At 40.9% G+C, this 13,061-nt stretch overlaps 2 protein-coding genes across 2 annotated transcripts; both read left to right on the forward strand.

Moving 5' to 3' along the window:
* Positions 1 to 1,459: 1,459 nt before the first annotated feature.
* Positions 1,460 to 5,913, forward strand: LOC132988424 (uncharacterized). Its single transcript, XM_061055819.1, has 4 exons — positions 1,460 to 1,956; positions 2,455 to 2,660; positions 3,560 to 3,674; positions 4,158 to 5,913. Exons 1-4 carry the CDS (start codon positions 1,495 to 1,497, stop codon positions 4,314 to 4,316), a joined length of 942 nt encoding a protein of 313 aa, XP_060911802.1. The 5' UTR covers positions 1,460 to 1,494; the 3' UTR covers positions 4,317 to 5,913.
* Positions 5,914 to 6,438: 525 nt separating this feature from the next.
* On the forward strand, positions 6,439 to 12,563 carry LOC132988423 (uncharacterized). The gene is made up of 5 exons (XM_061055818.1): positions 6,439 to 6,977; positions 8,701 to 8,906; positions 9,517 to 9,631; positions 10,196 to 10,809; positions 12,175 to 12,563. The coding sequence occupies exons 1-4, from the start codon at positions 6,516 to 6,518 to the stop codon at positions 10,412 to 10,414; spliced, it is 1,002 nt and encodes a 333-aa protein (XP_060911801.1). The 5' UTR covers positions 6,439 to 6,515; the 3' UTR covers positions 10,415 to 10,809; positions 12,175 to 12,563.
* The last annotated feature ends 498 nt before the right edge of the window (positions 12,564 to 13,061 follow it).

Raw genomic sequence — 13,061 nt, forward strand, 5'->3', positions numbered from 1 at the left:
GAACACAGTGGTTCATTACAATAAAACAAATGCAGCAGCTTACAACAGATAATAAACAGAATGTGACGTCTCGTCAACAATGATGCATAATTATCAGTGGTTATAAAAGAAACATAACTATTTCTGAAACTATTTCTGCCCAGACCAAAGATCTTACTTGGGGTAACTCCTGGTGATCGTTACAAAGTTGGTTAGATCGTCACTCTGTTGAATGTTGAATCATCAGATTCAGGCAGGTTTCCTTCGTGGCAGATGTAGGAGGAGGGTAGCGGGATTCAGATCTTCGACCAGAGCGCTGCTCTATAGGGTCTTCTAGTTGCAGGAGCCGAGTTCTTTATGTGTCCTTGTGGATTCAGGGATCAGTGGGCTTCCTTCAGCGCTCCTGTCCAGTTGCGTTCAATGACGTCTTACGAAAAATCAAAGGAAAGAAACTCTTCTTTTTGCTCGAACCTGATAGCATCTGATTGCGCCCAAAACTCCTAAAAATATGCCGTGGAGGTAGTCAGCTGAATCCTCTGATGCTTGAATTCAGCATGTGAAGAGCTACCTATACTGAGCAACCTCAGCTCTGGAGTTTAACCTATGTAAGCCAAGAGGGGGAAAGGCTTTGTCTCGAATGCTGGAGTCCATCTTGTTGGAGAGGGTATCCTCTGGTGTCGGCAGACCACACTTGAAGAGAAGGAAGCAATGCCTGGTGATTGCTTTTAAAGACTGGAGCTGCCTGTGGGTTTACCTCAGGTCCCGGTCCCCCCCTTTACGTCACACGTAGGTGTGAAGTAACGCAGGGGATTCTGGGATAAAGAGTCCTTTAAAGGCCTCTTTGTGATCTCAGTAAACAACTCAAAGGCACAGACTGTCCTAAGCCTGCGTGGCCCAACAGGATCAATAAAGTTTTATCTTATCTTATGAAAAGAAAGGTCAATGTTAAAAGGACAGACACCACAGTTAAAAGATAGCGGCGTACAGCATTTCCAACAGCCATCTGTATACCAAACAGTCATAGCACAATAAAAAGTTAATAGGACATATCCAAACATACCAGCCATAATGAAGGCAAAACACAGTCATTACATGAACTCACAACAGCAGCTATTGCTATGAAACCTGTTTCTCCAGTTTACTCACAGTGGCATCATTTGCCTATAGAGAAGTAAGGGTGTTCAGGGTGTGGCATATTGGTGTGGCATATTGGTGTGGCATATTGGTGTGGCATATTGGTGTGGCATATTGGTGTGGCATATTGTCGGTATTTCAAGCTTGCATCCCTCACTTCCTCTCCCCTTTGCTCTGGTGATCAGCTGATGTGGGGTGTTTACTCTTAACGGAAAAATACAACTCTTCCACAACCGCACTTGACCTGTCTGTTTACTTTTAGTGACATAATTTCTAAAGAGAACGAGGTTTGTGTTTCATGTGCAGCTGTCAGCTCAGAGCTCAGGACTCTCACAGGCGAGTTACTTATCATTTTTGTTTTAAATCGTCCTCTGTCCAAGCATGGACCGAAAAACGAATGAGAGAAACTATGACTACCACTCAGTAGCAGGTTGCCACCTGAAGCTGAATGACCTGAAAGAAGTAGCTCAGGATTTGGATAACCGGTACCTGAAGAAAGAAGACATCCCTCTTTACCCCCAGCCTGAGTTTCATGTGTCTCACCTGAAACACGACACAAACCGAGCTGGATTACAGGGCATCTGGGAGATGCAGGGCTTTATGAACCCCTCCAGCAGCTCCCTGCTGTGGTGGAGTCTGGCTGTGGGTCCAAAGGAGGTAATGTCAGCTGAGAGGAGGCTCCTGGAGACCACCTACCCGGACCGGACCGAGAGGCAGGTCCAGATGCAGCAGAGCTTCCTGCAGATGTTTGCTTCCTCCCCTGCCTTCTTGAGCAGCTCCAGACTCGGCTCATATCGCTTCACCTTCGGCCTGGAGGAGGTGCTGAGGGCCTACAGCAACCAGGTAACCCCCACCCTCACCCCCATCAGGACTAGTCTGAACAGGGTTTAAAGAAAAGGGTCAGGGTATTAAAATATTATCAATGTTCCCGACCACAAAGACAAAATACTGAAGTCATTGCCTCATTCATGGCCTCACGTTCAAGAGAAACAAGAAAAAAACATTTTTCAAAAACATTTTTCATAGTTAAAGGATTTAAAAAGTAGTGAGTCTCTGTCTTCAACTGTCTGAGTCTGACTCATGGACACTTCATTCAAATATGGAACCATTCCATTCAATATTATACACATTTATAATCTGAATGAAGCCAAAGTCGTCTTTCTACTTCATAGAACAACGAAAAAAGGTTAAGGTTAAGGCCAGTTTGATATTTCAATAAACCATGTCCTTGTATTTAGAACTTTTCCAATAGTCACTCTCTCTCCCTCTCTCTCTCCCATGACTTTTTTTCTGTGTACAGAGGATTTAGACGTCCAGTTAAATCTGTTTTCCTGTCTCTAGTTTTGTGGTGGAGCAGAGCCCGTCATGCGAGCGCTGAGGACCGACCTGTACAAACAGGAAGTGATGTACGCTGTAGTGGTCCACGGACCAGCCCATCAGCAGCTGTACGATAACCATCCGTTATTGACAGACGACCCAGACTCTGTCTGCGCTTACAAAGATGGCTACTTCGTGTGGAAGTCTGAGGCAATGTGTGAGACACATAGGTAAGCAGCAGTCTGAGGGACTGACCTTTGAACTGTTTGTTACATGTAACAGAGAACCAACCTATGATGTCTATCCTGTGATGTTCTGTGGGCTTATGGGAAATGATGTTAATTTAAACATGCATAAAAGTCAGAAAGGAACAAAGAATAGAAAAAACATGAACAGCTTAGTTGAGTTGTGGTGTCTCTGAAGGCTTCATTCTCCCCCCGTTTGTTTTTTCTAAATGAAGATGTTGCCTGCAGGCCACGATAATCAAAGACAAGTCAGTAGTCCTGTTCAGACCGCAGTTTCAAGCCGTAATATTTACGCCCCCAGTGACCTTTTTTCCTTCACTCTGAATGTTGTGCAGGCATAATGGGGGGACCAAGTGATCCCCATTTGTATCATCTTCAGAGGTAGTAACAGACGGGATCAGCTGAGCCAGTGGGGGAGAACAGTAGTGACAGACCAATTAATCAGCCAGCCGAAAATAATGGCTGATATTAGCGTATCCAGTGACTATTCGTATCGGTATACAGTTTCACTGTATTACACTAGCAGCTCTCTGTCACCAGCAGAGGGCGCTACACGGATTACAACAAACATCATCAAGCGATGATTAACGTTCATGCTCAGTTACTTTCCAGTCGAGTGACCATCTTAGTTACGGTGTTTCTCTGAAGAGAAAAATCAGTCTGCAAAGGGCTTTTCCCCATTTCTTTGCTAAGGACTCACTTATATATATCCATGATATATATGTAGCCATGATAGGGGGAGTAGCAGAGTGAACTACCATGATTCTTAATCTTTTGTTATTGTGGTATTGATCGAGAGCCCCATGGCAACAGAATCTACATGAATCTTTAAGTACTAACTAAGGTTTTAGTTCATTCATTTTTTATTTCTGTGTTTTTTTCAGATATCAGTTGGTTTGTAGAGACGATGAAAAGCAGATGGGAGCGGAGTGCTGCTCAGGGTGGCCAGAGTTCTATGTTTGGGATAATTTTGCCGTCGCTCTGCATGTGGATGACCAGGTACCTTCACTACTCTGATGATGAAGTTATGTTTAAAGTTCTACTCCTTACGGTGGCCCTGAAGGTCAAAACACAACAGTATTGAGTTTCTGGAACATAATCACTTTAAATCTGAACACACGGTCACTTCTCATGTTGACAATTTGACTGAACTCAAAGCAACGCACAGAAAAAGGAAGTCTTAGCTTGAAGTTGTGGCTAACTGCTAGCGAAACAGGAAATGACTGAGAGGTTCACGTCACTCCCAGAGACAGACACAGTCCTCAGACCATTTTGCGACTTGTTCCTGTTAAACCACAACCAACCAATGAGCATCATGGGCAGGACTTATCTCTTCGTCAAGATTTGTGTCAGAACAAAAGAGGAGTAACAACAGCTCTTACTTCACCAAGCCGAACCATTAAAACCTCAACAGAACTAGCTTGGTGTGTCACTCTAGTCCTGCCCCTGTTTTAAACACTCTGCTCTGTCCTCCTGTTTCAGGTGCTGAAATTTGATGTGGACCGACTGAGAGAGAGTCTGACGTTCTGTGACAGAGCAAACACTGTGATCAATCGTCTGAGCTTTTTTGATCGCATCGAGGAAGCAGAAGAGTTTGTGAGGGTGTTCTGGTCCAACTATCCTTCAGCACTGAAGAGGTGAGGATTGTGTTCGAATTGATGATGGAAACGGTGACGGAAACGGTGACTGAAACATTGACGTGACGGTGAAGAAGACAGAGACGCTCAGGAATTGAGGGCCCCTTGAAAATTGATCACAACGAGCCCTGCAACCAGAGCCTAAACCGACCCTGCACATCTGAATTCTGAAGAAACAACACTTAAGGCTTAAATAATTGTAGCTTGTGTGAACTGATGACTTTATACACTCGGCAAACTATAAGTAATTCATTAAACTATATATATGTATATTTTTCTTTTCTAGTCTTCTGACGACTCAAAGCGCTTTTACACAGCAGGTCACACCTTCAAATTCACACACTGATGGTAGAGGCTGCTGCGAAAAGGGTGTTGGGGTTTTGCAGACCTCACACGGGGCACCTACTATGTTGGGGTTTTATGTTGTCAAACTTGTTTATTAAATTAATATAAATAATTAGGATGAATTAATTATTCATATAAATTAACAAAGTTATTCATCTGATCTAATAAAACGGGACACCCCCCTTAAATCAGGGAACAATAACCAAATATCACAAAATCAGACTTGAATTTAATAAGTTATAAACCAATATTATTAATATTTAATCAATACCTGCATTTAAATAAATGGAAAGCCTGTACATATTCACACACACACATATCTACACCTCATTCCATAGTGTTTGCTTTAGAATGTTTGGTTTGCTTTGGGGAATCGAACCCCTGACCTTCGGTTGTGAGACGACCGACTCTAACACTGAGCCACAGCTGCCCACAAGTCCAAGTGCATTTAGTGTAGAGGCCAGTTTCTCTCTCTGAGCCTTTGATTAAGCTGTAAAAAGTTGCTAAATATCCCGGCTATAATATCTTAAATAAAGATAAAAGTGAGTCAATCCCAGTGTCATCAAAAGACATGGACGGCCACATAGAGCTGAGTATCATCAGCATAGCCGTAGAAAGAGACGCTGTGACTCCTTAATTCTAAAAGTAACACAAAAAATTTACATTCCTCAGCTTTATTTAGTTCCACAATGTATTTATGCTACACAACAAGAATCATGAGGTCAAACATTTTACTTCCAGCTAGACCCACATCTGACAATGCTTAGCTAAGTGCACATTGCTGTGCATAAACAAAACATGTTTACAAATAAACAGTATGAACTCCAGGATATGTACACGATGTAGTTAGCATGCTGCAGCCATACCCGTCTCAGAAATGGTGCACTTCAGCTATACAAGTTCCAGGGTTCACAGCCTCAAACCCCGGAACATGGAAAACACAGCAAAAGAGCGGGCTCTGCTGGTCTGTTATAGAACTGCAAACTGAATGACAACAAACTGTTTGGAGCCAATAGAAACATATCTGATCAGTTAACAGTCCCTGCTAACTGCAAAAAAATATATATATTGTTACAGCGCCCCCTTTAGTTTTTTTGTAGTACTTCCCTTTTAGTTTGAACTTGAAATGAAGACTTCTTGGTGTGAGTTTGAATATAAGCAGAGATAAAGTTCGATCTTTGTCTGCATCTTTCTGTCTGTTTCATCACGCTTCATCATGTTTCCTGAATGCTGCTATTAAAACAAGGTTGATTATCCATGAACGGCTTCATCTGTTTATTTAGCGTCTGTGTATTAAATCTTATTTCATTTCATGGTCTGTGGTTTAATTTGTTTTTGTCCGTCCATAGCTCAAATGATGATTACATTTTTAGAAAATAAGCAGTCAATTCCAGTCTGATTGATGGATTACCTGAAACCATGATGAGGGAGGAAAGAACGTCCATGTGCTGATTTCATTGAGTTTTGGTCGATCAGTATTTGGGATGAGAACATTTTTATCATTAAAGTTTATGACGTGGAGCTATTATTGTTCCACAAAGAGATCCACAAATGGAGCTCAGCATAAGTTCTAGCAGGAAGACTGGTTATATTCTCTCACATTCCTTCATCTTAGCACCGCCCTCACTTCCTCTCCCTTTGTCTCCCTGCTCTGGTGATCAGCTGATGTGGGGCGTTTACTCTTGACGTAAAAATACAACTCTTCCACAACCGCTCTTGACCAGTCTGTTTACTTTTAGTGACATCATTTCTAAAGAGAACGAGGTTTGTCTTTCATGTGCAGCTGTCAGCTCAGAGCTCAGGACTCTCACAGGAGAGTTACTTATCATTTTTGTTTTAAATCGTCCTCTGTCCAAGCATGGAGCCAAAAACGAATGAGAGAAACTATAAATACCACTCAGTAGCAGGTTGCCACCTGAAGCTGAATGACCTGAAAGAAGTAGCTCAGGATTTGGATAACCGGTACCTGAAGAAAGAAAACATCCCTCTTTACCCCCAGCCTGAGTTTCATGTGTCTCACCTGAAACACGACACAAACCGAGCTGGATTACAGGGCATCTGGGAGATGCAGGGCTTTATGAACCCCTCTGCCAGCTCCCTGCTGTGGTGGAGTCTGGCTGTGGGTCCAAAGGAGGTAATGTCAGCTGAGAGGAGGCTCCTGGAGACCACCTACCCGGACCGGACCGAGAGGCAGGTCCAGATGCAGCAGAGCTTCCTGCAGATGTTTGCTTCCTCCCCTGCCTTCTTGAGCAGCTCCAGACTCGGCTCATATCGCTTCACCTTCGGCCTGGAGGAGGTGCTGAGGGCCTACAGCAACCAGGTAACCCCCACCCTGACCTCCATCAGGACCAGTCTGAACAGGGTTTAAAGAAAGAAGGGGTCAGCAGGGATTTAAGTTCTCCGACGCTACGACGGATTTCCGTCAATTTCACAATTGTAATATTTTTTATTCAGCGTCAATCAGACAAAAAAAGTCGAGCAGAATGGAGGTTACCTTCACGTGCAAACTGCTGTTTTTAATGGCAGGCAGTTATCTGAATCCTCTAACACAAGTGTAGTTTGCGTTTGTGTGGCATTTCAAATGTACAGTCGGGAGTTTAAACTGCAACGTGAAGTCCGCTCGGCGTATAGCCTAGTAGGCTCAGCAGTGCGCACCGCCCATCTTGTCCGGACTTTTTTTTGGCTTCGGTGTGCAACTTTATTTACTCGACCAAAGTTAAATACCGGAGAATGATAATCAGTTAGGCTACATGACGGAGTTTACCGTCAGCCAAGTGTCTTTACCTGAAGGCCGGGCAGACAGTCGCTGAGTGCTCCACTACCAGACACACTCCGTTAGGAACGCACGTCAAGACAACAGGTGATACAGCACAGTACCCACACAGAGACACGTGACATGAATCACCTTTAAACTGGACCGTTTGATGACACAATTCTTACATGTCATATTAGCTTAACAAGCTAGCACTAGTTTACTTTTTTACTTTTAACGACTGAGTGGGTGAAAGTAATTTTTAAAAGCCTTCTCGAACTCAAAAAATACTTCTTACTCCACTGAATCTATAGAAAATATTTAGTTTGTTTGCTAGCTAGCCTACTTCTCAGATTCAGATTTAAAATGCAAAATAGGATGAATACACTATTTGTCAAAATATCTTTATTATATGCCCTGGGAATTCACAAGGTATCCAGGTACATGTATTTAAATAAATACATTAAAACAATTTCTATTACTCAAGAAGGATTAGCTCCAGATGTAGCAGTGGCAGCAAAATGAGGGAAACATTAATGCATTCAAACAAATAATTATATAATTAATATTCTTTAAAAGGTAAATTTTTCCAAAGCAACTATTTTTGCTTTGTTGTTACTACTTTAGGATGCTAAAGGTGATGTGGACACTTCAAAGGTTAAGAAGAACAGAGTTGGCTTATTCCACTGTCCTAATTAGTATCAAAACAAGGTCCCCGTTTCTTATAATCCAATCTCAAAATGGTCCAAAAAGCTTAATTTGGATGTTAAATTTGCTAAATTTTTCTTCTGGGGGAGGGGGGGGGGGAGTCCCCTGAGGCCCCCCTACCTTCATTTACTATTATATCCTGTAATACTTTCACCTGCTGTGACTGTTAATTTATAAAGGCATGTAAATGCACTTGACTGTAGGTCACATTTGTCAAAAAGAAGCTAGTTCATATCTGTCAGCCTCAAGCTTGAGCTTAAAAAAAGATAAATGTCAGTTTTATTGGAAAGAAAACACCAATTATAATAGTTTATATGCTACTTGTTTTACATGTTGAGGAATTTCAGTTCAAAATATTTTTTTGCTTTAATCCCTGGGTCAGGGTACTAAATGTCCTCAGTGTTCCCAACCACAAAAACTAAATACTGAAGTCATTTCTTATGGCCTCGGGTGAGGAGGAACAAGAAACAGATTGTTCATAGTTGAAGGATTTAGAAAGAAGTGAATCTCTTTCTCTCTCATGAGTTTTTTTCTGTGTACAGAGGATTTAGACGTCCAGTTAAATCTGTTTTCCCGTCTCTAGTTTTGTGGTGGAGCAGAGCCCATCATGCGAGTGCTGAGGACCGACCTGTACAAACAGGAAGTGATGTACGCTGTGGTGGTTCACAGCCCAGCCCATCAGCAGCTGTACGATAACCATCCGTTACTGACAGACGACCCAGACTCTGTCTGCGCTTACAAAGATGGCCTCTTCCTGTGGAGGTCTGAGGCCATGTGTGAGACGCACAGGTAAGCAGCAGTCTGAGGGACTGACCTTTGAACTGTCAGGATGTCAATGGGAAATGGTTCATTTAAACATGCTTAAGAATAAGAAAGGAACAAAGAGTCGAAAAAACATGAACAGCTTAGTTGAGTTGTGGTGTCCCTGAATGTTTAATTCTCCCCCCGTTTGTTTTTTTAAATGAAGATGTGCCAAAATTACTCGATTTATTTACCAGTCAAATGGCATTTCATTTGAGTTTCACTGTATTACACTAGCAGCTCTCTGTCACCAGCAGAGGGCGCTATATGGATTACAACAAACATCATCAAGCAGTGATTCACGTTCATGCTCAGTTACTTTGCAGTCGAGTGACCATCTTAGTTACGATGCTTCTCTGAAGAGAAAAATCAGTCTGAAAAAGGCATTTTCACCATTTCTATGCTAAGGACTCACTTTTATATTGATGATATATATAGGCTATAGCCATGATATGTGGAGTAGCAGAGTGAACTACCATGATTCCCTCGACTTCATCTTTTGTTATTGTAGTGTTGATCAAGAGCCCCATGGCGGCGGAACCTACATATTGTATCTTTAAGTACTGAGGTTAATTCATTAAAACTGTGTTTTTTTCAGTTATCAGTTGGTTTGTAGAGAAGATGAAAATCAGATGGGAGCGGAGCGCTGCTCAGGGTGGCCACAGTTCTATGTTTGGGATCATGTTGCCGTCGCTCTGCATGTGGATGACCAGGTACCTTCACTACCCTGATGATGAAGTTATGTTTAAAGTTCTACTCCTAACGGTGGCCCTGAAGGTCAAAACACAACAGTATTGAGTTTCTGGAACATAATCCACCGCAATGACATCCTGATGCCCATCGGCGATACTCTGAAAACGATTGGTTTCTCTCTTCAAACAGATATCTTCATGAGAGAGCAGCGAACAATCTGTTCTCCGTCAAACATTCTCACTTTAGACTCTAATCCTTGGATGCGGTGTCACAAAGTCTTAGCTGGAAGTTGTTTGTGGCTAACTGCTCGCCAAACTTGAGATGACTGAGAGGTTTACCGTCACTCACAGAGACAGACACAGTCCTCAGACCATTTTGGGACTGGTTCCTGTCAAACCACAACCAACCAATGAGCATCATGGGCAGGACTTACGCCGTTGTCAAGATTTGTGTCAGAACAAAAGAGGAGTAACTCAGCTCTTACTTCACCAAGCCAAACCATTAAAACCTCAACAGAACTAGCTTGGTGTGTCACTCTAGTCCTGCCCCTGTTTTAAACACTCTGCTCTGTCCTCCTGTTTCAGGTGCTGAAATTTGATGTGGATCAACTGAGAAAGAGGCTGACGTTCTGTGACAGAGGAAAACCTGTGATCGCAGAAGAGTTTGATCGCATCGAGAAAGCAGAAGAGTTTGTGAGCGTGTTCTGGCCCAACTATCCTTCAGCACTGAAGAAAGATGATGGTCTTCACATTGATGATGGAGACAGTGACAGAAACATTGACCGTGACGTTGATGAAGACTGAGACGAACACTCTCTCATCACTCCTGACGTGTGTGCGAGTCGTTACGGCCGACTTATTCAGTTAAAAGACGACAAACAGCTTCTAGCCTCCGCAAACCTGACTGGACATATTCACACGTGTTATCAGAACTCACAAACTTTTTTGTGTTTGAATTAAACTATATTCGATAAAGCGCCTCTCTGGAGCATTTAAAGCATGTAGCAGATGTTTAATAATGATCTATTTTAGATTTAATCATCCCTCAAGAATTTAAGATCTTTTAACCCAATCACAGATTTTAAGAATCCTTCAGATTATAATTTATTTCACTTTATATCCTGTAACAGTCTCAGACTCTGTCGTATTTGAAACTGTCATGAAGAGATTCAAGCAAACAGACGAATGTCCTTGTAGCCGTTATCAGCAGACACGTTTACAACCTCTCTTCCTGCAGGACTCAGGACTGTGGATTAACATTACTTTTACCAAGGAACAAAGGAACTGATCAATGATTTAAGTCTCCCTCTCAGACAGGATGTTATGAACTTTTACAACACCTTGAATAAACAATCGAGCGGAAACAGAACACTCTGCTATCTACGAATTGACCCCAAAGACATGAACTGTGACCGAAACCAGTCTCTGCAAAGTCGTAAAATTGATCATCTGTTGAAGGACTGCTGAAGAACTGAACCACAGCTTTCAATTCTGCATCAAATGAACATTTATGTCTTTCTTCATCTAGATATTTGTAATTGTCACATTGAATGTATTATAATCATCTTTTTAAACTCAAAATCTGATCTTCAGAACAGGAATAAGAGTTATATTATGTTTAATAGGAATTTGACGTGGAGCGCTATTGCCATCTAGTGTTAGAATATCCATGAATACGTAACCTTCATAATTATACATTTAGACGTGTTATAAAGCATACTCTTTGATATTAGTTATAGATGGTGTTATTTAAAGACACCAACTTCTTTTCCTACTTTATTAATATGTCTTATTAAGAATGTTGACTGTATAACATGTTTTTGTTCACCTACAGGCTGGGATTAACTGAGGATGTTCCCAGATGGTGTGATTTTCATCTCAACATGAATCTGATAGAAATGTTTGTCTAAATATATGACGTGAACCTACATCAACGTGGATCTGATAGAAATAATATCGAAATGAATGTATGGTGACGTATATATGTTTAGATTCTTATTCTTAATCTTATTGAGTAAACTCGGTTGCTGAAACGCGGGACCAGCCGGCGGAGTTCAATTGAACACATTTCACAGTAAGACTGCTGGTGGCAAGGGGTGTTGGGAGATTAAGTAGTGAGTCGTGTCTATTCAGAGCCCTCCTTTAAATCCAAATAGAATCCCAAAATTCCTTTATCAACCTTTTCTTTTTGACCATTTTCTGATTAAGTCATTCAAACAATACCGCGTCTTATCTCATTACTAAATATATAATTTCACCATACGTTATAATTGCATTATCCTGATCATAATAATCATATTCTTTATCTGTTTCATCTATATCTTATTGTTTACCCCTTTTATATTAAATTTTACACATAAAATTCAGGATTTTGTCTGTGTGTTTTCTTGTTTAACATTTCCAGAACTTACTTCTTTCAAGATATGAAACTGACTGAGTCATTAATTAACTTATACCATTAAAGTTATTTTCTTCCTTTAACAGGAAGTGGTGCCCCTTCTTTTAATCCGAGGTTAAATAAAGATAACATCTTAATAATTTAATTACGCTACATCCTCCATGAGAAATGATCTAAAGGGTTAAGGTTCTTTTTCAGTCTCACTGTTCATTTGTTGGTTAGATTTTTCAGATTCAGACACACTTTGTATTACGTTTGTCAACATGATAATAACAATTATTCCCCCCGTTTTTATTTAACCCTTAAATCCTGCACTGCTACAGATGTGACCATTTTCGACTTTGTTGATTAAATCTCATGTGTGATTTGTTTGATTTTTTTTTTTTTCATTCATTTAATTTCCTCATGTATTTGTCTTTTATATTATATTAGGTAGACCTGGAGTGTCTTATTACTGCTGTTGGAAATGTGTATCTGTTGTTAATGGGTCATTGCTGTGTGAAGTCTGGTACCAGTAATTAAATTCATTCATTAAAGACACAGAAGAAGAGAGTATTTATTCATCATTTACTTATTTATACTTTCCACAACTTGTTCTCTCTCAAGGTTCAAATGATTTCAGTTTGGATGAACACAGAAGATCTTATTTTGAAGGGCTCAACGGCCGGAAACTCTAAACTTTACCCTGCATTCACGTGTTGTCAAAATGATCAGAATTATGGATCTCTCACTAGAATTATTTAACGACAAGGCTCCTTAAATCGGAAGAAGAGCTCGAAAAGTCTGTGGGTTTCATTATTAACCACTTGTTGACAGACTTTAGTTTACTTTACGCAAAAAAAATTGGCGTGCCAAAATACACGTTGGCTCGCAGGACAAAACAAACAGTATCAATAAACGATTTGGCCCATTTGTAATGTGTAATATAGTAACTACGACATAGGCATTAGTTGTCGACCTAACTTAGGTACAGCACACATAAAATATAACCCATTTTATTACTAGCATTCATATTTTCTCTTATGTCGAGTGATATCAAGTTGATGAAAGGAT

This window comes from Labrus mixtus, chromosome 14, assembly GCF_963584025.1.
Source record: "Labrus mixtus chromosome 14, fLabMix1.1, whole genome shotgun sequence".
NCBI lineage: Eukaryota > Metazoa > Chordata > Actinopteri > Labriformes > Labridae > Labrus > Labrus mixtus.

What these genes read in the sequence shown, in the direction of transcription:
- LOC132988423 (XM_061055818.1), top strand. Translation starts at nt 6,516, where the DNA reads ATGGAGCCAAAAACGAATGAGAGAAACTATAAATACCACTCAGTAGCA. An exon ending in TGAGGGCCTACAGCAACCAG is followed by an intron (nt 6,978 to 8,700) that starts GTAACCCCCACC and finishes TCCCGTCTCTAG; the next exon opens with TTTTGTGGTGGAGCAGAGCC. An exon ending in CTCTGCATGTGGATGACCAG is followed by an intron (nt 9,632 to 10,195) that starts GTACCTTCACTA and finishes CTCCTGTTTCAG; the next exon opens with GTGCTGAAATTTGATGTGGA.
- LOC132988424 (XM_061055819.1), top strand. Translation starts at nt 1,495, where the DNA reads ATGGACCGAAAAACGAATGAGAGAAACTATGACTACCACTCAGTAGCA. An exon ending in GCAATGTGTGAGACACATAG is followed by an intron (nt 2,661 to 3,559) that starts GTAAGCAGCAGT and finishes TGTTTTTTTCAG; the next exon opens with ATATCAGTTGGTTTGTAGAG. An exon ending in CTCTGCATGTGGATGACCAG is followed by an intron (nt 3,675 to 4,157) that starts GTACCTTCACTA and finishes CTCCTGTTTCAG; the next exon opens with GTGCTGAAATTTGATGTGGA.